Below are 23,019 nucleotides of genomic sequence, written 5' to 3' on the forward strand. Positions count from 1 at the left end.
TGGTCGCCACGAATACTCATCCACAGAGGAAATTCTTGGCACCAACCCCAACCATATTATCGTTCAATTTATGAGCAGTAATGGGGTTGGGGATGATACTCTAGTGCGAAGGAGTCACAATAGATCCTCATGGATCGCAGTGACGTCAGATCTACAGCGACCTGCCTTCTTTAAAAAAAAATCAGTAAACAAAAATTCAATATTCTGATATGACGTATGCCACAAGTCGGGTTGGTTGGGTTATTTACTGTATATGCCATGCTATAGTATTATCTTTTCCGACCTTTGCGTAACCTTTTTAATAATGAGTATAATTGTAAAAGTGGCCATTTTTATTAATACCGAGATTATAGCACAAATTATGACATGATTATTATGACATGCTAGTGAATGAGATTCTCAAAGTCTTAGACAGTTTTTTTTTATAATTAAGTAGATATACTTATTAATATATTTGATGTTAACATTGTGTTGTGATGTTAACATAGGATTGTCATGATATTTTAAGCAAGGTTAATGGTTTCTTTTATTATTATAAATTAGAAGATCATTTTATACTATTTCATTGTAAAATTTGCGTTTTTTTAAGGTCTCATTAAAATATTTATTATGTCTATTCTCTGAGGTGAATCTTAATACTCACGCACATTAAACTAATTTTCTGTTCTCTTTTTTTTATTTACGGCCTCATAGGTTTCGAAATTTAATTAGATAATTATAGACTTCTGAATATAAGCTACTCGAGAAAAGGGAGAGGGTTTTTGGATATGCAAGTTAAGTGTTAAGAAGGCACTAGCTTTAGCAAATCTAGAATCTAGATAATCAAATTATTTTGATAATTAGTAATGATAAAAATTATAAGCACTCTTTCCTGGACCGCAGCGTGTTAGGCCACAGCGGATCACACACACAAAATGTACTCAAAACCTGTCATGCACATTACTTCGCCCCGGCAGGCTGCGGCCCAGCCCGTCACTAAAGCACAAGACATTTTGCGCTGCGCTGTGGCTTGGTGGAATCTTTGCACAAGTACACGAATGTTTTAACACAGTTACTAATAGATATTTATTTTACAGTTGAGATCAAAAGTGAGTACAACATAGGCCGGAATGTTTACACGAGAATTTTGAGGATCAACGATCATTCTTTCACTGTACATTCCTCTAAAGAGATTTCCGGAAATAAGAAGACCAGATGGCACTGCAGGAAGCGGACCAACGGCTGCAAAGCGTCAGTGTACACTATAAATGACGCTGTATTCAGATATAATATGAATCATAATCATTAATGTCCTATCTCATGTCTCATGTAACGTAGAGTCTATGGTAGTATAAGTAATGCTAAGTACTCACATACCATTTTACTCGATAGTTTATACTCCAAATCGAGCAAAAACCACAGTGTGGACCGCAAAACTCACAGCTCGAAGGCTCGCATCGAGCCGGCTCGATGGAATTAAATATATATCTAATGTCCTTCGATTTGAAGTAAACTATCGAACAATGCTGAATGTGTGGAAAGCCCAAGCCGTGGGATTTACTGTACGTGACTGCTCGATCGAGCAAAACCGTATGTGAGTACTTCTAGCATAAGATAGTATGGTAGTAGTAGTAAGAGTAGAGAAGTAGGTCTATGCCATTAGACCTACCCATAAAAATAACACACCGACTAACTTTAACCCGGCGAGAGTGTGGCAGGGTATGTCATACCCACCATGTTACTAATTTGCGTGCATTTTCCTTTTGTGACCTTGAAACATATTGTTGCTTTGAGTAGCTGGAGGTAAAGGAGTGCGGGATGGGATAGACGCATGATCGTAGTGTCGCGGCACCCTGCTCTTGAGTTATACGCCTCTGCAAACTGCGTTCGGGCATGTCATACCCTGCCACATAGTTGGTGTACATATTAAAATGACGCAGATGTTTTATTTCCAATATGTTAAAATATAGTCTTATTATAATATTAAATAATGAATTTAGCGCTCTTTCTTAAAAATCCGGTTTCACAGCAAATATTGTAAGCGGGTATGTCATACCCTGCCACATACTCCTTGTTACATTTTTTTTCACCATACTCTCGCCGGGTAACAAGGCCTGTTTTCATTGTTTAGCATATGGAAAACGTCACTTGACACACAAATATAGCGAGAGGAAAAGCGATCGTATAGCCCATACTTATCTAATATTGTTAGTGTTAGTTTAAGTATAATTGTATGCATGTTAGTCTATAAGGTATTCCGTATTTATAATATGGGCTAAGATGCCTGACTTTAATTTAAAAAAATGTAGTAAGTATCTATGTTTAGAAAACAATTCGGGGCTTATTTTCAAGACGTATAAAAATGAATAATTATAAAATCGAAAATTTTGGGGTCCGGTCGCCTCTTAAGGTACCACGCGCGCAATGACAGGCGCAGCGAGCGAGCATAAAAGGTTTATGATCAAGTGCGTGATGGATCATAAAACTAATATGAAAAATGCGAGCCGCTCAATGTGTGCATATCTTTATAGGTTTAAAGATGAAACGTTTTTAACTCTTCTACTCTTTCCCTGTTCGTATTTACTTTACAGTTGGATAGAGAACGCTAATCTATATCTCTTAATCAATGCTAGGTTACGTGCAAGAAACTTTTATTTATGTAAGTACTAATCATTGTGCTAATATTGTTTTTTTTTAATATATTTATCCTTTTTGATATAAATTTGTGTTTTATTTTTTTGGAAATTACTTTACTTAAAAGTAAATTAGGTGTAAACCTACTGTTTGTGTATAATTTGTGCAAAAGTCACCTGACTTAGGTTACTTACAATACCTGTAATAAACTTATAGAAAGTTTAATAAATGATTGATATATTGAATTCGGACTATTGTAACGTTATTTCGTGACTTTAAAAAAATCCTGTTCCAAAATTGTTATATTTATAATTTTCGAATTCCTTCCAGTTTTGCAAGTGGAGTTCTCAAAGGGACATCGCAACGGGCGGATTTTGTTCATCAACAACTACGGCTACACGATTCAATATCAGCGGAAAGTCGACGGCGGCGTGAAGACTCGCTGGTTCTGCCGCGGTCGCCACAAAGGCTGCACGGCGTACGCCTATACAATCAACGACGTCATTTCCTCTTTAAAAATTGACCATAATCACTGATGCTGCATTGCTATTTCGCTTGTGTAGTTTCATACTAAAATCTGGCTGTAATCAACAGCCTTAAGAGGATACACCAGGGGCTAGACAAATGAAAAAAAGTACGTGTAATATCTATAGCTGTCTCCCTTACCTCAAGCCTATACCGCAGAACGCGATAGACAACTGCAGAAAATCAACGATTCGTTGTCCCCTGATTCCTTCTCCAAAACTTAACCAATTTAAGTACTTTTTTCATTAAAGATTAAAGAAAGGCTTGAGCTGTGTTCCTATGTTTTATTTTATTTTGTATAATCTAGCCAAATCTTTTTTCTGGATGTTTGAACACAGCGGAAAATCTGGCCATTTTTTTTTTGGGTTTTTGAACGTTCATATCTTATTTAATAATTAAATTATGAAAAAAGAAAACATAGGGACATTGTATTAAATATTCAGGAAAAGAATTATAACTCTACTAGCATTATCCAGGGAGGAAACAGGGGACAACGCTTGTAAGGAAAAAGGGCGGTGTGGATGGAAACTCGGTTGAAACTCGGCAAAAGACATAGTACCGGTTGGCAGCGGGCGTCATGAAGCAACCGCAGACGACGTGTCGTCGCGACACTACTAGTTTCTATGTATTTCTATGAAATACCCTGCGCAGCCAGCGACACGAAGCTAGCGACACTTATCCATAGAAATACATAGAAACCAGTAGTGTCATGACGACACGTCGTCTGCTGCAACTTCATGTAGTCAGCTTCCAACTTGTTTTAATTTTGACGTATATACAAGATGTTAGTGTGAACACCGTTAACCTTGAAACCATCAAATGAGCCCGTCAAAATGAACAACTTTTTCTATGAGAACAATGGTGGGAACTCAAAAAAATCCGTCTTCATACCTATACAAATTGCCGATCCGGGCATGCGTATGGGTATGAAAAAGGCATTTTTTTTGAGTTCCCAGCATTTTGTTCTCATAGAGAACGCTACATTATTATCTATATCTCTTAATCAATGCTAGGTTACGTGCAAACTTTTATTTATATAAGTACTAATCATTGTGTTAATATTGTTTTTTGTATATTTATCCTTTTTATATAAATTTGTGTTTTCTTTTTTTGGAAATTACTTTACTTAAAAGTAAATTAGGTGTATACCTACTGTTTGTGTATATTTTGTGCGAAAGTCACCTGACTTAGGTCACTTACAATACCTGTACTTATAGAAAGTTTAATAAATGATTGATTCATTGAATTCGGATTATTGTAACGTTATTTCGTGACTATAAAAAAATCTGTTCGAAAAATGTTATATTTTTAAATTCTCGGATTCCTTCCAGCCTTGAAAGTGGAGTTCTCAAAGGGATATCGCAACGGGCGGATTATGTTCATAAACAACTACGGCTACACGATTCAATTTCAGCGGAAAGTCGACGGCGGCATGAAGACTCGCTGGTTCTGCCGCGGTCGCACCAAAGGCTGCAGGGCGTACGCCTATACAATCAACGACGTCATTTCCACTTTCAGAATTGTCCATAATCACTGATGCTGCATGCTATTTCGCTTGTGCAGTTTCATGCTAAAATCTGGCTGTAATAAACAGCCTTAAATTCGGTTGAAACTTGGCAAAACACATAGAGATTAGAGAGGATATACTCTGAGAAGTATCAAATCCTAGGTGCCGGTTGGCAGCGGGCGTCATGAAGCAACCGCAGACGACGTGTCGTCGCGCCACTACTAGTTTCTATGTATTTCTATGAAATACCCTGTGCAGCCAGCGACACGAAGCTAGCGACACTTATCCATAGAAATACATAAAAACCAGTAGTGTCATGACGACACGTCGTCTGCTGCAACTTCATGTAGTCAGCTTCCGACTTGTTTTAATTTTGACGTATAAACAAGATGTTAGTGTGAACACCGTTAACCTTCAAACCATCAAATGAGCCCGTCAAAATTAACAACTTTTTCTATGAGAACAATGGTGGGAGCTCAAAAAAATCCGTCTTCATACCCATACAAATAGCCGATCCGGGCATGCGTATGGGTATGAAAACGGCATTTTTTTTGAGTTCCCAGCATTTTGTTCTCATAGAGAACGCTACATTATTATCTATATCTCTTAATCAATGCTAGGTTACGTGCTAACTTTTATTTATATAAGTACTAATCATTGTGTTAATATTGTTTTTTGTATATTTATCCTTTTTATATAAATTTGTGTTTTCTTTTTTTGGAAATTACTTTACTTAAAAGTAAATTAGGTGTATACCTACTGTTTGTGTATAATTTGTGCGAAAGTCACCTGACTTAGGTCACTTACAATACCTGTACTTATAGAAAGTTTAATAAATGATTGATTCATTGAATTCGGATTATTGTAACGTTATTTCGTGACTATAAAAAAAATCTGTTCGAAAATTGTTATATTTTTAAATTCTCGAATTCCTTCCAGCCTTGAAAGTGGAGTTCTCAAAGGGATATCGCAACGGGCGGATTATGTTCATAAACAACTACGGCTACACGATTCAATTTCAGCGGAAAGTCGACGGCGGCATGAAGACTCGCTGGTTCTGCCGCGGTCGCACCAAAGGCTGCAGGGCGTACGCCTATACAATCAACGACGTCATTTCCACTTTCAGAATTGTCCATAATCACTGATGCTGCATGCTATTTCGCTTGTGCAGTTTCATGCTAAAATCTGGCTGTAATAAACAGCCTTAAGAGGATTCCACACCGCCGTTTTTCCATACAAACGCTGTCCCCTGTTTCCTCCCTGGATAATGCCGATAGGGTTATGATTTTTTTCCTGAATATCTATGGCCACTATTAGCATGTCCCTATGTTTTCTTTTTTTCATAATTTTATTATTAAAAAAGATAAGAACGTCCAAAAACCCAAACAAATGGCAAGATTTTCCTCTGTGTTCAAACACCCAGAAAACAAAACTGGCTAAAATATACAAAAAAAGTAAAACATAGGAAAACAGCTCAAGCCTTGCTTTAATTCTTAATGAAAAAAGTACTTAAATCGGTTAAGTTTAGAAGGAATCAGCGGACAACGAATCGAAGATTTTCTGTTCTTTTATTAGAACTTTTGTCGTATTATCTCTATCGCGCTCTGCGGTGGGAGACTTGAGATTGGTGAGACAGCAATACATTTTCAAATACCTATTTTCAATTTCTCTCGCCCCTGGTGTATCCTCTTAAATTCGGTTGAAACTTGGCAAAACACATAGAGATTAGAGAGGATATACTCTGAGAAGTATCAAATCCTAGGTGCCGGTTGGCAGCGGGCGTCATGAAGCAACCGCAGACGACGTGTCGTCGCGACACTACTAGTTTCTATGTATTTCTATGAAATACCCTGCGCAGCCAGCGACACGAAGCTAGCGACACTTATCCATAGAACTACATAAAAACCAGTAGTATCGCGACGACACGTCGTCTGCTGCAACTTCATGTAGTCAGCTTCCAACTTGTTTTAATTTTGACGTATATACAAGATGTTAGTGTAAACACCGTTAACCTTGAAACCATCAAATGAGCCCGTCAAAATGAACAACTTTTTCTATGAGAACAATGGTGGGAACTCAAAAAAATCCGTCTTCATACCCATACAAATAGCCGATCCGGGCATGCGTATGGGTATGAAAACGGCATTTTTTTATTTAGTTCCCAGCATTTTGTTCTCATAGAGAACACTATATTATCTATATCTCTTAATCAATGCTAGGTTACGTGCAAACTTTTATTTATATAAGTACTAATCATTGTGTTTATATTGTTTTTTGTATATTTATCCTTTTTTATATAAATTTGTCTTTTCTTTTTTTTTGGAAATTACTTTACTTAAAAGTAAATTCGAATTGTGCGAAAGTCACCTGACTCGGGTCACTTACAATACCTGTACTTATAGAAAGTTTAATAAATGATTGATTCATTGAATTCGGATTATTGTAACGTTATTTCGTGACTATAAAAAAATCTGTTCCAAAATTGTTATATTTTTAAATTTTCGAATTCCTTCCAGCCTTGAAAGTGGAGTTCTCAAAGGGATATCGCAACGGGCGGATTATGTTCATAAACAACTACGGCTACACGATTCAATTTCAGCGGAAAGTCGACGGCGGCATGAAGACTCGCTGGTTCTGCCGCGGTCGCACCAAAGGTTGCAGGGCGTACGCCTATACAATCAACGACGTCATTTCCACTTTCAGAATTGTTCATAATCACTGATGCTACATGCTGTTTCGCTTGTGCAGTTTTATGCTAAAATCTGGCTGTAATAAACAGCCTTAAATTCGGTTGAAACTTGGCAAAAGACATAGAGATTAGAGAGGATATACTCTGAGAAGTATCAAATCCTAGGTGCCGGTTGGCAGCGGGCGTCATGAAGCAACCGCAGACGACGTGTCGTCGCGACACTACTAGTTTCTATGTATTTCTATGAAATACCCTGCGCAGCCAGCGACACGAAGCTAGCGACACTTATCCATAGAAATACATAGAAACCAGTAGTGTCATGACGACACGTCGTCTGCTGCAACTTCATGTAGTCAGCTTCCGACTTGTTTTAATTTTGACGTATATACAAGATGTTAGTGTGAATACCTTTAACCTTGAAACCATCAAATGAGCCCGTCAAAATGAATAACTTTTTCTATGAGAACAATGGTGGGAACTCAAAAAAATCCGTCTTCATACCCATACAAATAGCCGATCCGGGCATGCATACGGGTATGAAAACGGCATTTTTTTCTTTAGTTCCCAGCATTTTGTTCTCATAGAGAACGCTATATTATCTATATATCTTAATCAATGCTAGGTTACGTGCAAACTTTTATTTATATAAGTACTAATCATTGTGTTAATATTGTTTTTTGTATATTTATCCTTTTTTATATAAATTTGTCTTTTCTTTTTTTTGGAAATTATATACAAGATGTTAGTGTGAATACCTTTAACCTTGAAACCATCAAATGAGCCCGTCAAAATGAATAACTTTTTCTATGAGAACAATGGTGGGAACTCAAAAAAATCCGTCTTCATACCTATACAAATTGCCGATCCGGGCATGCGTATGGGTATGAAGACGGCATTTTTTTGAGTTCCCAGCATTGTTCTAATAGAAAAAGTTGTTCATTTTGACGGGCTCATTTGATAGTTTCAAGGATAACGATGTTTACACAAACACACTGTATTATTATTTATTACATACACGTATATTCTTAATACGTCAAAATTAAAAGAATTTATGTCTTTTCTTTGCGAATTATACCAGCCTGCTCAATTAGAAAGTACCTACTAAACTTACATAATATTGTAGCTACTATTATTATGTTCCCCCCAAATGCACCCTGTTCATATTATGTAATGGCCATAAATATTATTTTAGTACAATTCGACTAGATTCTTTGAGAATCCTATGCTTTTTACCTTCGATGGATAAAATAATATGATCACTACGAACTTAATCGCTTCCCGTTGTCTATCCTTATAATAGACTTAGATCTGAGATCTTTTCATGATAAAATGTGGGCATCTTTCATGCGGACGGCGGACCAGATCCAGCCACGGGTGATGACAATCATGACAGGAAAATTGCCCTTATAATATGGGGCACCCAAACAATCTGACTGCGATCGCCGTCAGTCTTGCCGATTTCAAGTATAATATGGCTAAATTTGCGTCATAAAAAATGGCAAGCGATAACTGATTTAATTGCACTAACTGATTTTAATTATGTCGACGATTTACTGAACGCTGATTATAATGACCTGTACTAACGTAATATTATGTCGATACTGAACAAATAAATATTTTTTCAAATGTTTGGAAGTTTAATTAATTTAACTCGTGTTTAAAAACCGTGTTTTTCTAATTACCGTAGCGTGTCATCACAGCATCTTGATCTTGAAAGTTGCTTGTAATTTTTAATACCGTAAACTGTAACGCATGCTGTTCACTAGTGCACGCTCCAAAATAACAAGATTTAGCAAACAACTGGCACACGTGTCGCATCTCCTCCGCGTCAGTGGCGGCCCATCAGCGGTCTCACACCGTCAAAATTAGTGTGCCGACAGTGCATCATTTCGCATCTTAATTTTTAAAGTAGATCGTATGTTGATCATGTCAATCTAGACAGCCATAAGCTAAATTTGCAAACTGTGTCGGTTTACGACATTTTCAAGAAAAACTAACTTACCGTATACTAATCTTACCTACTTCCCGCCGGGCTAGTTCCCGAACCGGTGGTAGGCCTCATGTAGACGTTCTTTGTTAACCTATTTAGAAATAAATATTTTGATTTTTGATTTTTAATTTTTAATTACCCTATGTTTCTAATTACCTTTGTTTGAAAAAAGAATACATCTTTATTATCAATTAAAGTTTTCTCGCGGTTTTCACAGATCCTTAAGTAAGTCCCCATAAATAAGTATATAATATTATATTATTATATGCAAAGCATTCATATAATTATTTTTTCAGGAAAAAAATTTTTGGGAAAGACTAGGGAAGAAATTAGAGAAAGGAGGCGGCTTGCCGCTCGGCAACGTCGAGAAAAAATAAAAAATGATCCAGTTTTATATCAGAAATTCAAGGAAAAAGAGAAAGAAAGGTATGATAGAAGAAAAAAAGATAAAAAAATAGTGCCTATCAACGAAATGTCTACTTTAATTCGTAAGAAAACTCAAAAAAGAAATAGGGAAAACTTTAGAGCTTTTTATGAAAGACAAAAGAAAAAGAAAAAATTGGAAATGATCAAACAAGAACTGTTCATAGATAACGATGTAACTCGAAAAAATAATATAGATTAACAAATTAAATTTTAAGTTGTTAATCTATACAAAATATTTAGAATATTATTGTTTTTACTTTCATAGTACTTGGCTTTTAATGTTTGTTTTAATTAGCTAGTTTTTCCCAATTTCAATTAAAAGTGCTTAATTTTTACAAATGGCAGGTTATAGTTGTATAGGACTTTGTTAATTATTTCCTTTTAGTTATAAATATATAATATGTTCATTGTTCAACTTATAAATAAATGTTTTTAGATGTTATGATATAATACTTTCTAATTACCTTCACATTAATTAATATAACATTTGTCTAATTACCGTACCCATACAATTTTTAAGTCTTATTATCTAAAAATTATAATTCAAATTCAAATTCATTTTTCGAATTTGAATTATTTTAAGATAATATATTACGTAGATAATATAGTTAGTTAATAAATATTAATATATTAACTTTAGTTAATATACTTTAGTTAATATATAACGTTAGATAATATATTAATATAAATTAACTGTTACATGTCTTAATAATTATTGTATTCGTATCTTTCATTAGTTTCATATTTTAGTGTGTTTAAGTTAGATCGGTGAAAAAAAAGTTACGGTAATTGAGCAAAAATTGGAGAATGATCGATATATAATATTAAGGCGATGCCTTGATAAATTTTTCTCAGCAATGACTAAAGCTAAGAAATTAAAGTTCATTGTCAGTATTCATCATGTCTTTATCTTTAAATTACCCATGCCATAACACGAGTACTAAACAAGCAGTCTAAAACTAATCCAACACGGTATTTTACTTTAACGCGACGTCACCTTAATTTACGGTCTACCTTCAGCTATATTTGTACGGTCTAAAAGGGGCAAAGTTCAAATGATTTATGAAGGGTATAAATATTACACGAGATCAGACGACTCAATCGGGAAGACGCGATGGTACTGCTCCTCACACAACTCAAGAGGCTGCTTGGCCGCCCTTTACACTTTTAATACAGATGTTCTCTTTAAGAAAACCGAACATAATCACGACCCCGCATAGTAGATGAGAATGATTATGTTTAGAAGCCTTAGAACCATTGTTTTTACGTATATTATAAATAATAATATTAATTATAGTAAACGTGTGTACAGCCAGGCCCTTCAGCCGAAACTTTTTCTTTATCGCTCCTTTTTAGAATCGCCTATCAAAATGTATGGAATTAACATTAGCGTTCGATAAAATAAAGTCGACATTCGACTCATGTCACGTCAGTTCAATACATTTTTATCGACGATTCTATAAAGAAGCGATAAAGAAAACGTATCGGCTACAGGCCCAGTTTCTTTAGCCAAAATTTTTCTATATTAGGTATAACTTCTACATAGAATCGCCAATCAAAATGTAATAAATGACGACCTCTGTGGCTCAGTGGTGAGCGCGTTGGTAGCTCAAGCCGGGGGTCGCGGGTTCGAATCCCGCCGACGGAACAAAAAAAAGTTTTCAATGTTCCCGGGTCTGGATGTGTATTAAATATGTGTATGATATAATAAAAATCTTAAATATATGTATAGTATAAAAGTATTAAATATATTTCCGTTGTCTGGTACCTGTAACACAAGTCCTTTAGGTACTTAGCACGGGGCCAGACTGACGTGGTGAAAAAAAAAAAAAAAAAAAAAAAAAAAAAAAAAAAAAAATTGACATAAGCGTTATAAAACACGGTGTTTAATATCGTTGTAAGCGTTCGATAAAATAAAGTCGAAATTTGACTCATGTTACGTCAGTTCCATACCTTTTGATCAGCGATACTATAAAGAAGTCTCATAGAAAACGTCGTGGCTAGATATATAGGCATAGATAATATGGCTTATCCATATTGATATGGATTTTATTTAACTTCTTAGCTACTAACATTGTATTGCTAATGTTAATTAGGTATATTTTTATGTGACTTAATAGTCAATAGTCATTATAATACTAAGAAAATTAAAAGGTTTTTATTATTAAGATGAAATATGTATAGTAAGTACACTGTTTTATGAACTTGTATTTTATTACTTTAAAGTATAATTTTTCTCAAACTATAACTTAATAAACATCATTCATCATCATCATCATTTTTAAATCATCTTACATTTTATTAAAATGTAAGATGATTTAAAAATGATGTCTTAAAATGATTTTAAGATCGATTTAAATAAACAGTAACAATTCTCTATTTCTGAGCTGACAGCTTGTTCTGTGAGGACAATGAACTAAATTTACTGTTTTGGATTTATACGTGGGATGTATGGTAATTGGTAATATTATCTGAGTCCCTAGATAACAAATTTTCTTTGTACCATCTTTATTGAATCACCGATCAAAATGTATACAATAGGGAAGACGATATTTTTATTTTTGTGTATGTAGCCGTCTTCAGGCATGGTTATTAACAGTTAAGACGTAAACGTGTTAGCCAAATTTTCTTAACGTGTTAACCACGAATTATAAGTAATGAAGAAACAGAAAATTTGGCTAACACGTTTACTTTATCGCTTCTTCGCAGATCCAAAATGTCTGGAATTGACATAAGCGTTCGATAATTTGAAGTCGAAATTCGAATCATGACATACCAATTTCGATAGAGAAGCGACAAAAGTATACATTTAGTAAATCTATACTGTTCTCGGCGATACAAGGCAGTAGCGGTCATTGACTCCCCGTCAAAACCTTGTCATTTTCTATACAAAGCCACGATTGACAACATCTGACACTCCATTGTCAATCACGGTTTATATATAGAAAATGACAAGTTTTTGACAGGGAGTCAATGACCGCTACCACCATGTTTCGCCGAGTACCTACAGTGTAGCTTGGGTTAGGTTAGGTTCGGATTTATAATTGTCTAAGCGTTCCCTAACTTTGGTGGAAGTCCGTCCACGTCCGTCCACGACCGGCCTGCCTCAAAAGGGACCGGCCCTTTTGAGGCAGGCCGGTCGTGGACGGAGAGAGAGAGAGGGAGTTAGACAGATCCAGGATATCCCTCCGTATACGGCAGAAGGCAAACCGCAGGTGGTTTTAGTGGGTAAGAGTCCCACATACCCCCGGGGTGCTTCAGCTAACTGAGGCACATCCCCAACCCGGACCTTTTTTTTATGCGCAGGGGAAGCCTCCCCTGCGCATAAAAAAAAAGGTTCGGATTTATAATACACACATAATGTATTGTTTCAGCAACTTTTACACTGTCAAGACGAGGTAGAGCTCAACTTACATTCGAGGGATTCAGATATTCGACAAGAGTTAATATGGAATGTATTCGTAATCGGAAAGCGAGATGGTACTGTTCTACCCACCACTCTCGAGGATGCTTGGCCAGTATTCACACAATTGACGGTGAACTTCTCTACAAGAAAAAAGGACACAATCATGAGCCTGTGCCGTTAGATAATAATGTAATTCCGTGTAACATTCTCGGTGAGATAATACAGATTTAGATAATATACTTGTTCATTATCATCAAATACATACTTAATAATCGGTCAAGTGCGAGTCGGACTCGCGCACGAAGGGTTCCGTACCGTTATAAAGCGAAAATCGTCCAAAATTGTGTTTTTGTATGGGATGATTAAATTTTTATTTTATTTAAATATTATTAACAATTATTAAATTAGACATAATTATGGCCTTTGTGAAAATTTCAAGTGCCTACTTGTTGTCATCATTGATATCGAGCAAAAAATGTTTGAAAAATCATGTTTGTTGTATGGGGCCCCCCTTAAATATTTAATTTGTTTTGTTTTTAGTAAGTATTTGTTGTTATAGCGGTAACAGAAATACATAATTTGTTAAAAATTCAACTCTCTAGCTATTACCGTTCTTGAGTTACAGCCTGGAGACAGACGGACAGACGGACATACTATGATAGGACATATTTATGATAATAAAGATGATCCTAATCAAGGAATGAAAAAAATTAGAAAAAAAAATAGATTGTTAGGTACTAAATTGTTTTTTATTTCAAAATTACGCATTTGAACAAAAAAACTATTGTAATGGTTTGTTAATTACTTCTTCCAAACGAATATCATTAACCAAGTTTTGTTGATTACAGAACCCTAAGGCTGCGTTTCCACCAGAGCTGAGCGGAGCTGTGTTGTGAGGAATGTGTTTTTGAGAACCAATAGCATCGCCGCGCTAAGCGGTAAAATCATGTCAATAAAGCGATTCTATTGGTTTTCAAAAACACATTCCTCGCAATACAGCTCCTCTCAGCTCTGGTGGAAAGGCAGCCTAAAACGGAACCCTGACCAGCTGATTTTTTGCATATTGATAGGTTAATAGTAATATAATTGAAGAGTAACATTGTCCTACAAATAGAACAATCCATATTTTAGTACTAGTATTAAATCCTTTCTATTTCTGTTAGCTACCACTTTTAAAAGTTTTCACAGACAGTTGTTAGTCTTATCAAAATGAAGCTACTCACAAAAAATTAGCTTGATAGTAATAAAAAAATGATTTAGGGAACCTGTACTATCTGAAACCTTCTTCAGTCAAACAGGGGGCCTATTATGAGCTCTTAAATCCATTAACTTTACGTCCTTATACAGTCAGTATAAGGACGTAAAGTGAATGGATTTAAGAGCTCATAATAGGCCCCCAGGGCCTCTATCATGAGCTCTTAAAGCCAGCCAGAATACTGACTGGCTCGCATTTTGGTACCAGGGCATTTTCAAAAAAACGTGTACCCTTGCAAAAATATGTCTATATTTTTTAAGGTCATTTATTTACCTTTTTTTGAATGTCATATACAAGGAAAAATATTGAACTAATGGAATAAGTTAAAAAGAACGCTGAAAACGTTATATTATTCTGATATTATTGAAACAAAATCGAATTTTCGACGAAACAGATTCCGTTGTGCGACTAAATGTAAAATATAATTTAATACAAAAAAATACAGCAATAAATGGATTTCTTCGTTAATTTAATCTAGTGAAATGCATATTTAATTGTTTATTAAAAAAAAATTTGATAATTTCAAGGATCAACAAGAGTAGCAATTATTTTTAATCCATAGTGTGACTATGTGACCCAACCACTAGGTTATTTTTAATTTTTTTACATGAGTAAGTAATATTTAACATATTTAAAGGAGTTTTTATAACACAAAAACCTTTTATTTAAACATTTTTATTGTTGCACTACTTATAAAAGTAAAAAATTCTTTGATTTCATAGATTTAACTTCAATAATTAGAGGGACGAACATCTCATAATCATAAAGATGTGTTCACATGTCTACGAATTCCTAAGTTATTAATGACATCGGATTATATGCACGATCAAAGTGCCGAAATATCCATGCAAATATGCACGAAAAATGGTCGAAATATGCACAAAATATGCACAATCAAAAGTCACTTAATATTAAAATTTATTATTTTTTTGAAGACTTTTCCGGTAGTGACATTAATAAAAGCGCCAATTTTTATAATTTCATAAAATACAGGATTTTTAATTTCTTGAAATAAAGACTTTTTATTTATTTATTATACGCCAATAATAATTTTCTACCAACATTTTCCGATTGCAATCTTAATGCCCATGGAAGTTAAACTACCGAAATATGCACTATCAACGAAAAATTGCCAAAATATGCACTATCGCCTAAAAAGTGATTATATGCATTTGCATATGCAAGTATGCATCTGATGTCTAGTTATTATAAATCTGCAAATATCAACGACACAAAATGATTTTCAACTTTACTGATAGAAAAGTAGTGGAAATAAAATCAAAATTTTTAAAAAACATAAAACTTTTAGGTACTTAAATTTTAAATAGTATATTTGTTATTGTTAAGTAAAGTCGACGCCTTTATGATTTGGCTGTAGCGATATCGATTTTTCTCAGCAATAACTAAAGCTAAGAAATTAAAGTTCATTGTCAGTATTTATCATGTCTTTGTCTTTGATTTACCCATAGCATAACACGATTGGTCAACTTTTATAAAACAGAATAATCAATCAAATAGACCTGTGTAAAAAAAAAGGATTCCTATTTTTCCCTACAGAGGAGAGTGATTTAAGCTTCCAAAAATGTACATGGATTGGTTCAAGCATACACTTTAATTTGCCCATAGCTTATATGAAATGTATTTATGGTTTTTAAATTACGCGACAAAACTATTTTGTCGCTTACGCCCTTTCCATTTTTTGCTGTTCCATTGCTTGTTTTCTGTGAGAGGCCGGGCCGGCCTTTCATAGAAAACTAGCAATCTAAAACATATCCAAAACGGTTTTTTACTTTAACGCGGCGTCACCTTAACACATAAGTAATAAAAAATATATTTGTACGTTAATCGTACCAGTTTAAAAATCTCCAATTTTCTTAATAAAATCTGTGAATAAAAAAATAATTTATTTAAAATGTGAACTAAGCCTTATGCTTTCCGCCTGTTGTGACTTGTCCGTTCCATTATATGTGACCATACGAAAAGTCACAAGTCGGAAGTCACGTAATATTACTTTCTTTTACTTTTAAAGTGTTTGTAAATAACCGATAATAGTTATCACAATTTCATTTTTTATACTAAATACTAAACTAATTTTGCAACGTGTCAACAGTAAAAACAGTTGGAGAAAGTATAATAATGCTTACAAAATATGGTCACTTATCTGAACAAATAAACCGTTCCTGAAGAACCATCCAACCTGCGTCCGCGTCTTGTAGCAGATTTTTAACTACTAAATTTAAATTGAAGTTTCTCGATGTACAATGAAATATAGTGCTATCATTTAGTGCCGAAAATATTTTTGTAGTATGTTTATAAAACTAAAAAAAACGGTCACTAAACCGAACATTCCGGCCGGGTTGTTTTTTCATGATTATAATTTTAATTAATTTGTAGTTAAATTATGTTAGATTTTTCAATAACAAGACATTCAATTGATACATTAAGTATTTAAGAATCTAACATATGTTTTTTAAGTAACTTACTTTAAGAAAAAAAATAGTTATTAAAGATTTTGTTACAACTTCTGGGAAGGGGACAGGTGAATTTAATAGGTTTCGGTACTTAAAAACCCTTATAAATCTCATACTAAATAAAATTATATACAAACGTGAATGTATTTTAATAAAAGAAAACTTGTTTATGCTCCTACATTAAAATTACAAAATGTTAGTATGTAATTTTTTACAAATAATCTGTAGCGAAGTCAAGGGACAAGGTAAAAACCAGGGGTACACATTTTTTTGAAAATGCCCACCATGACCTCTATTTTCCAGCCAGTCAGTGGTCACGTGACACAAAACTCACTTCTCCATTGTTAACTGAGTAATAATTTCGTATCATTTGGTATCATGACAACACTTCTGACATAAGCTCGCTTGCTTTTACGTCAAATACAGCAATTCAATAAACACCAACCAACGAGTAGCTTTTACTGAATAGTTTACATTTTAGTAATTTTATTTATTAATATTACATACTTTTTAGTCTTAAATTATATTGCTATTTAGTTGGTTAGTTACTTAATAAGTTATATTTTAGTCTGTAGCATATATTTTAGTGAAAATAATTCGTTATTAAAACCAAAAAACTTAACATTCGAAGTGTCCAAATTTTTGGAAAACGATTAAGTATTCTCAAGTTAATCACGAACTGATACATAAGTAAAGACGTAGAGACCTTAGTAATCCATTTAGTGTTAGTGAGGTTTCAGAATAATAACATAAGTGAGGTGTAGTATACCTATATGTCTAGTCAACAATAAGGTTTGCATTTGTGCGATGAGCTAAGACTGCATTGATTTAGTACACAAGAAACACATACAAGGTATAAGGAACACAAGTGTTGTGTATAATTACTGTAAAACAAGTATGAATTTTCACCAAAAACCTACAGGTACAATCTTATAGTTGCATTGTAGGTTTTTGTGTTATTTCACAAACTATTTCCTTGTAAACCTGAAGTATTTTGGTATATGCATGATAAACACTGCACCAAAGAGGTAAATAATTCAATATTACTTACTTTTAACAAGAATTTTCAGAACACAACCTTTTAACCTTTAGATGTATGTATAACATGCTCCGGATAAACATTGACACACCTAAACTACTAGAAAAGTTAAATAATTGATATGATATTATCAATCCCAATTAGAAACCCAATTAGCTAAATTCTCATATGAGCACTTTTTCATTTATAACTTCTTCTCTTGACGACAATATGGTATTATATGATGGGAATAGTGTAAATCACTAAATTTTACTCAAAAACAAAAACCTACATTATAGTACTTTTCCAAAAAAGACTTAGGAACATATATTATTATGTATTACCAAAAATACTTTTGTACTTACCTCAATAATAATATTAAGTATTAGTTTTATATTAAATTAAAACTTACTATGTACTTCTTAGGAACCTATCTTAGGAGCATTTCGTACAATCTTTTGATTGCAGTAGGTCTTTGTGTTATTTCACAAACTATTTCCTTGTAAACCATGCATGATAAACGCTGCACCAAAGAGGTAAATTCAAAGGTATTACTTTCTCAATAACAAGAATTTTGAGAACACAACCTTTGAAACTTTAGATTCAAGTATATTCACGAATAAATATTGACACACACACATACACCTAAACTACTAGAAAAGTTAAATCATTGATAATATAAAATCCAAATTAGCTAAATTCTCATATGCACTTTTTCATTTATAACTTCTCTTGACTACAATATGATATAATATACAATGGGAATAGTCACTAAAACTCAAAAATATAATCCTACATTACTTATAGTACTTTTTCCAAAAAGACATAACAAAAATTGCATAACAAACATACTTATTGTTCATAAAACATAATATTTTCATTGGAACTTATATTATTATTACCAAAAATTCTTTTGTACCTCAATAATAATAATATTAGTTTTATATTACTTATTACATTAAAATTTAAAATACATGAGGACTTTAGTAAGTCCTCATGTATTATACATTTTAAAAAGATGTGGTCGTTTTAGGGACCTATCAGACAGAGTGGTCACGCGTTGAAGCATTTGCGTTGGAGCAGTCAGTGTGTGACTGAGGAGCAATTCTAACACATTCAGAACTCCTCCTGTGTGAGTATATAGAGATACTCACACGGGAGGCATTCTACAACATAATACAACACAAAGAACACAAAACCCTTGACCGCTCTCTGTCTGAGATATCCCAGGCAATTTCCCATAGTTGCAACTTGCAATGCAGTTTCTAATTGTTATTGGTTTGCCAAATAAAAGTCTGAAATTATAATATTGTTTTTATCTTTCATCAAAAGTTGGTATTTGAACTCCTTTAATAATAATAAATTAATATTTACACAAGGGATATTTGATTCATCTTCTTTGATTTTAAGTGACAAGACCTTGTTTAAGATTTCCGCTGTATAAATATTTTTAGAAGTATAATATAAAAGAGATTTAACACTTGCCTATCTGATACTAGGTTGATAATAAGGTGTAAGACAAATGTAGTACCTATTGATGAAAGCTGTGTATGAATATGTATCTAAGGTAGGTATATTTAAGTGAGAAAATAAATGAAAAAACATTTAAAAACGAGTATTTATTAAATTTCTTTTAATTAAAGCTTTTGAGTGAATATATATTATCTTCCTAGGACTTCGTCATCATTACACTTGCTATTCTTTATTATAAAATGTAGTACTTATAGTATCTCAGTGTTAGCAATCATCCTTTATCCTGAAAAATATTTGGTTCAGCGTACACAGTACTAATAATGTAAAATGCCTTACAAGGCACAAAAAGGGGATTATTAAACTTATAAATTGCCTGTTTATGTTACAATAATACCTATTTGAAAGCTCAAAAAAACGTAGGTGTTCAAGAATGAGTTCAAGTTCAACAAACTATGTTCAACTCATGACATCAACTCTGTTGTAATGCATGTAATTGTAATCCACAAGTTTGATGCATTTCTAAGACTTTTTCATGGTAGATTATTTAGCGTAGGTATCAAGTAGGTATAGGATATAATAAACTTATCAATTTCTTGCTTAAAACATAATCTCTATAAACTTAATAACAATATCCAATTATCTTTTTTTTTTGTCTCCTTCTTCTTCTCTTTTTTAATTGCCGACTCAGTTAGTTGCCAATGTCAGAGAATTCTTTCTCCTCTAGATCGCCATGCTTGTGATAATATAAACATGAAGGAGTGTTATTTTCTCAGTGTTTTCATAAAGGGCTTATAAAATACCAAAAAATATAAATAAAACCATTTACACATTTATAATAATTACCTTTAAATACAATAAATCGGTGCAAAAGTAACTATTCCTACATTGACCACGTTTTATATTAGAAAATAGTATATTTTATAATAAAAAATATTAATCTTTTTTTAAACTATATTTTCATCTTGATTTACAATTTTTCCGTTAGTCGTTATGGCTAAGCCATTTCAATTCCTAAAAAAAAAAACAATTCCGTTAGTCAAATTTGACGTTCGTGTTTGACATTTCTTAATCCAGTTCAGAGACAAATATTACAGGTTATAACCATTGAGAAGTAAAAGTGCACATGATACGGAAACATAACCATTCACTTTACAACTGTTTACATACCTGCACGGATTAGCTCAGGTTTTGACAAAGTTAATGATAGGGGGGCAGAGCCATTTACTTAATTGTTTTATACATTTCAGTGGAATATGTCATTTCAAAGAAGGGTAAAACTTTAATAAAAATAGAAGGATACACGTTTTATCGCAGTAAGGACTGCGGGACTAAGCAACACTGGCGCTGTTCGACACACAACCACTTCGGATGTCGAGCCAGACTGAAGACGGCCGGGGAGCTGGTGTATGATGTCAGCAACCAGCACAACCACTTCCCGTTAGAAGACCCACGTTAAAAATATTATAATAACCCCTTCATAACCTACCGGTTAGCATATTATTCTTAGAATCACTCAAATCAATCAAATAAAGATGATCCAAGGTACTAATCCTTAAGTATCATCTGGTGTTTTCTTCGTTTCATGTTTGGTATTTCCATTGTCATATTCTAAAATTAAAGCAGTAGAATGTAAACAAGAATAGTAATTTTGTAAATACGAATACTTTTTTTTAAATTTAATGAACATAAATTCCTGAAAAGTCGAATCAAAAAAGATGTTTACCTTTACGTGAAGATATTTAAAATGTCCTCATACAAATCGCTTTGTACCTTAAAACCTGGCTCTTGACTCGAAGTTCGTTGGTTCGATTCCCGATTTGAATCGCTATATCGTCTGATAAATAAAATGATCAATGCGTTGGATGGCCATGTAAAATGTCGGTCCTGCGCTTAATCTCTCGCCAGTCGGGTCTGTCATCAGTCCCATCGGGTTATGCTAATAGAGGAAGAGAGAGCGCCCTTATGTGCTGGTCACACGCTTGTGTGCTATAAAACTACTCTTGCGTCTCTGGGAAGGTTTCTATAAAAATGCCACCGTCACCGAAACCGGTGTGGGAGTCATCATTATACAAACTCCTGTATTTTTTAATATTATGAAGTTGACGGTAATGATGGATGAGAGTGTAATAAGCAAAAATACAAACGAAATAATATTTTACAGCGGTTGAATACGTCATATCTAGAAAGGGGAAGAAGCTGATACTAAATGACGGTTACACGTACTACGAGGCAGCAGGGTCAAGTAACGGCTTGAAGACCATTTGGCGCTGTTCTACAGTGACCGGCTGCACCGGCCGAGTACACGTCATCGATGGTACCATCGTCAAAGTTCAGAACACACATGGCCACCCGCCATCTTATCAATTATCATAATATGTGAATAAAATGACTCCACGGGTGATGATGGATTACCATTGTAAAGTTTTAAGCACGGCATTCGGGTCATCTAATAAGTTGATAGTCGCTTATGCTTGTGACCTGTCCATCATTGGCCAACGTGAAGTAATGGTGTAGGTACAATGCTACCTGTAATCATGTACAAAACGTGTTTTCACAAATTAAATACTTAAAAACTTGTTTCCATATAATATTCTTGTAGATAGTGCAGTGCTCTTATGCGAGCTCTACACTCGCGGCGCGGCGCGAATTGCGGCAGCGATTCGCGGATGCTACGCGCCGTAAACACAATGCGTCACAAATACGAAGCCGCGAAGCGCAAACACGAAGCTGCGAAACCCTCCACACTCGCGGTTCGCGGCCTTCGCGGGGTTTCGCGCCGCGAGTGTAGAGCCCATATTACCTTTGTTATAATATGAAAACAGTAACAAAAATGATTGTTAGTGTCCATGGTGCTCACAAGCATTCACTGATGTAAAAACCTAGTAAATTACTTTAACATAATCTTTGTTGTTTGTATCCCCGATTTCCGATGTTTAACCAGTTAAACTCCAGAGTTTTATGTATTCTCTAGAGCTTTTTATCTTTAGGGCCGATTTTCAATCGTCAGATAACTTTTACCTAAAGAATAAATATTCAGACATTTTTTCAAATAAAATCTGTCAAAACGCCAAATTTATGGCTGGTTTACACGTATTAAGTAGATAAGTAGTAACTAAATTTTAACTTAATTTGAAGTGCCTGCCCGAAATGTGTCAAGTGACAAGCCCCGCCTGCCAACATAATAGAAAATAGTCAAATTTCTAATTTCCTTGTACTTAACTAAATTTAAACTTGCTACTAAATTTTGTGTTTACATGCAATAAATAACTTAAAATTAAGTTAAAATTTAGTTAACTACTTATCAACTTAATACGTGTAAGCCAGCCTTTATTCCAGTGATAAAATTTATCTGACGATTGAAAAATCAGCCCTGTCAAATATAAATCAACCAATAACGCTAATTCATATCATCTCCTGTCAAGAAGCCTCTGGAAAATCCAAAGAGTTTATGGAAATTATTCATTACAACTAAAATTTATTTTAATCCATGGTGATAACGCAGATGTTTATCTGTCCGCATGTCTGTCTATTCCCTCCTCAAGCTTTTAGACGCTGCATCAATTTACAAGAGTATGCACACTTAATGATTTTAAGAGTCCGGGTGCCATCGCAATTCTCATACAAACGTAATACCAATATCATTTCC

The 23,019-nt window shown here is 34.1% G+C and overlaps 1 protein-coding gene across 7 annotated transcripts in view; it reads left to right on the top strand.

Moving 5' to 3' along the window:
- LOC121725403 (protein tramtrack, beta isoform-like) overlaps positions 1-23,019 on the top strand; it is a 554,986-nt gene that overhangs the window by 465,056 nt on the left and 66,911 nt on the right. The window contains exon 5 of one of the 7 annotated variants that reach the window (XM_042112349.1): positions 13,125-13,418. The exons of the other annotated variants lie outside the window; for them this stretch is intronic. Coding sequence (XP_041968283.1) covers positions 13,125-13,387 — 263 coding nt within the window. The 3' untranslated portion in view covers positions 13,388-13,418. Of the gene's footprint in view, positions 1-13,124; positions 13,419-23,019 lie in introns of those variants that run through there. 7 annotated transcript variants of the gene reach the window in all.

This window comes from Aricia agestis, chromosome 3 (assembly GCF_905147365.1).
Source record: "Aricia agestis chromosome 3, ilAriAges1.1, whole genome shotgun sequence".
In the NCBI taxonomy this organism is placed as follows: Eukaryota; Metazoa; Arthropoda; class Insecta; order Lepidoptera; family Lycaenidae; genus Aricia; species Aricia agestis.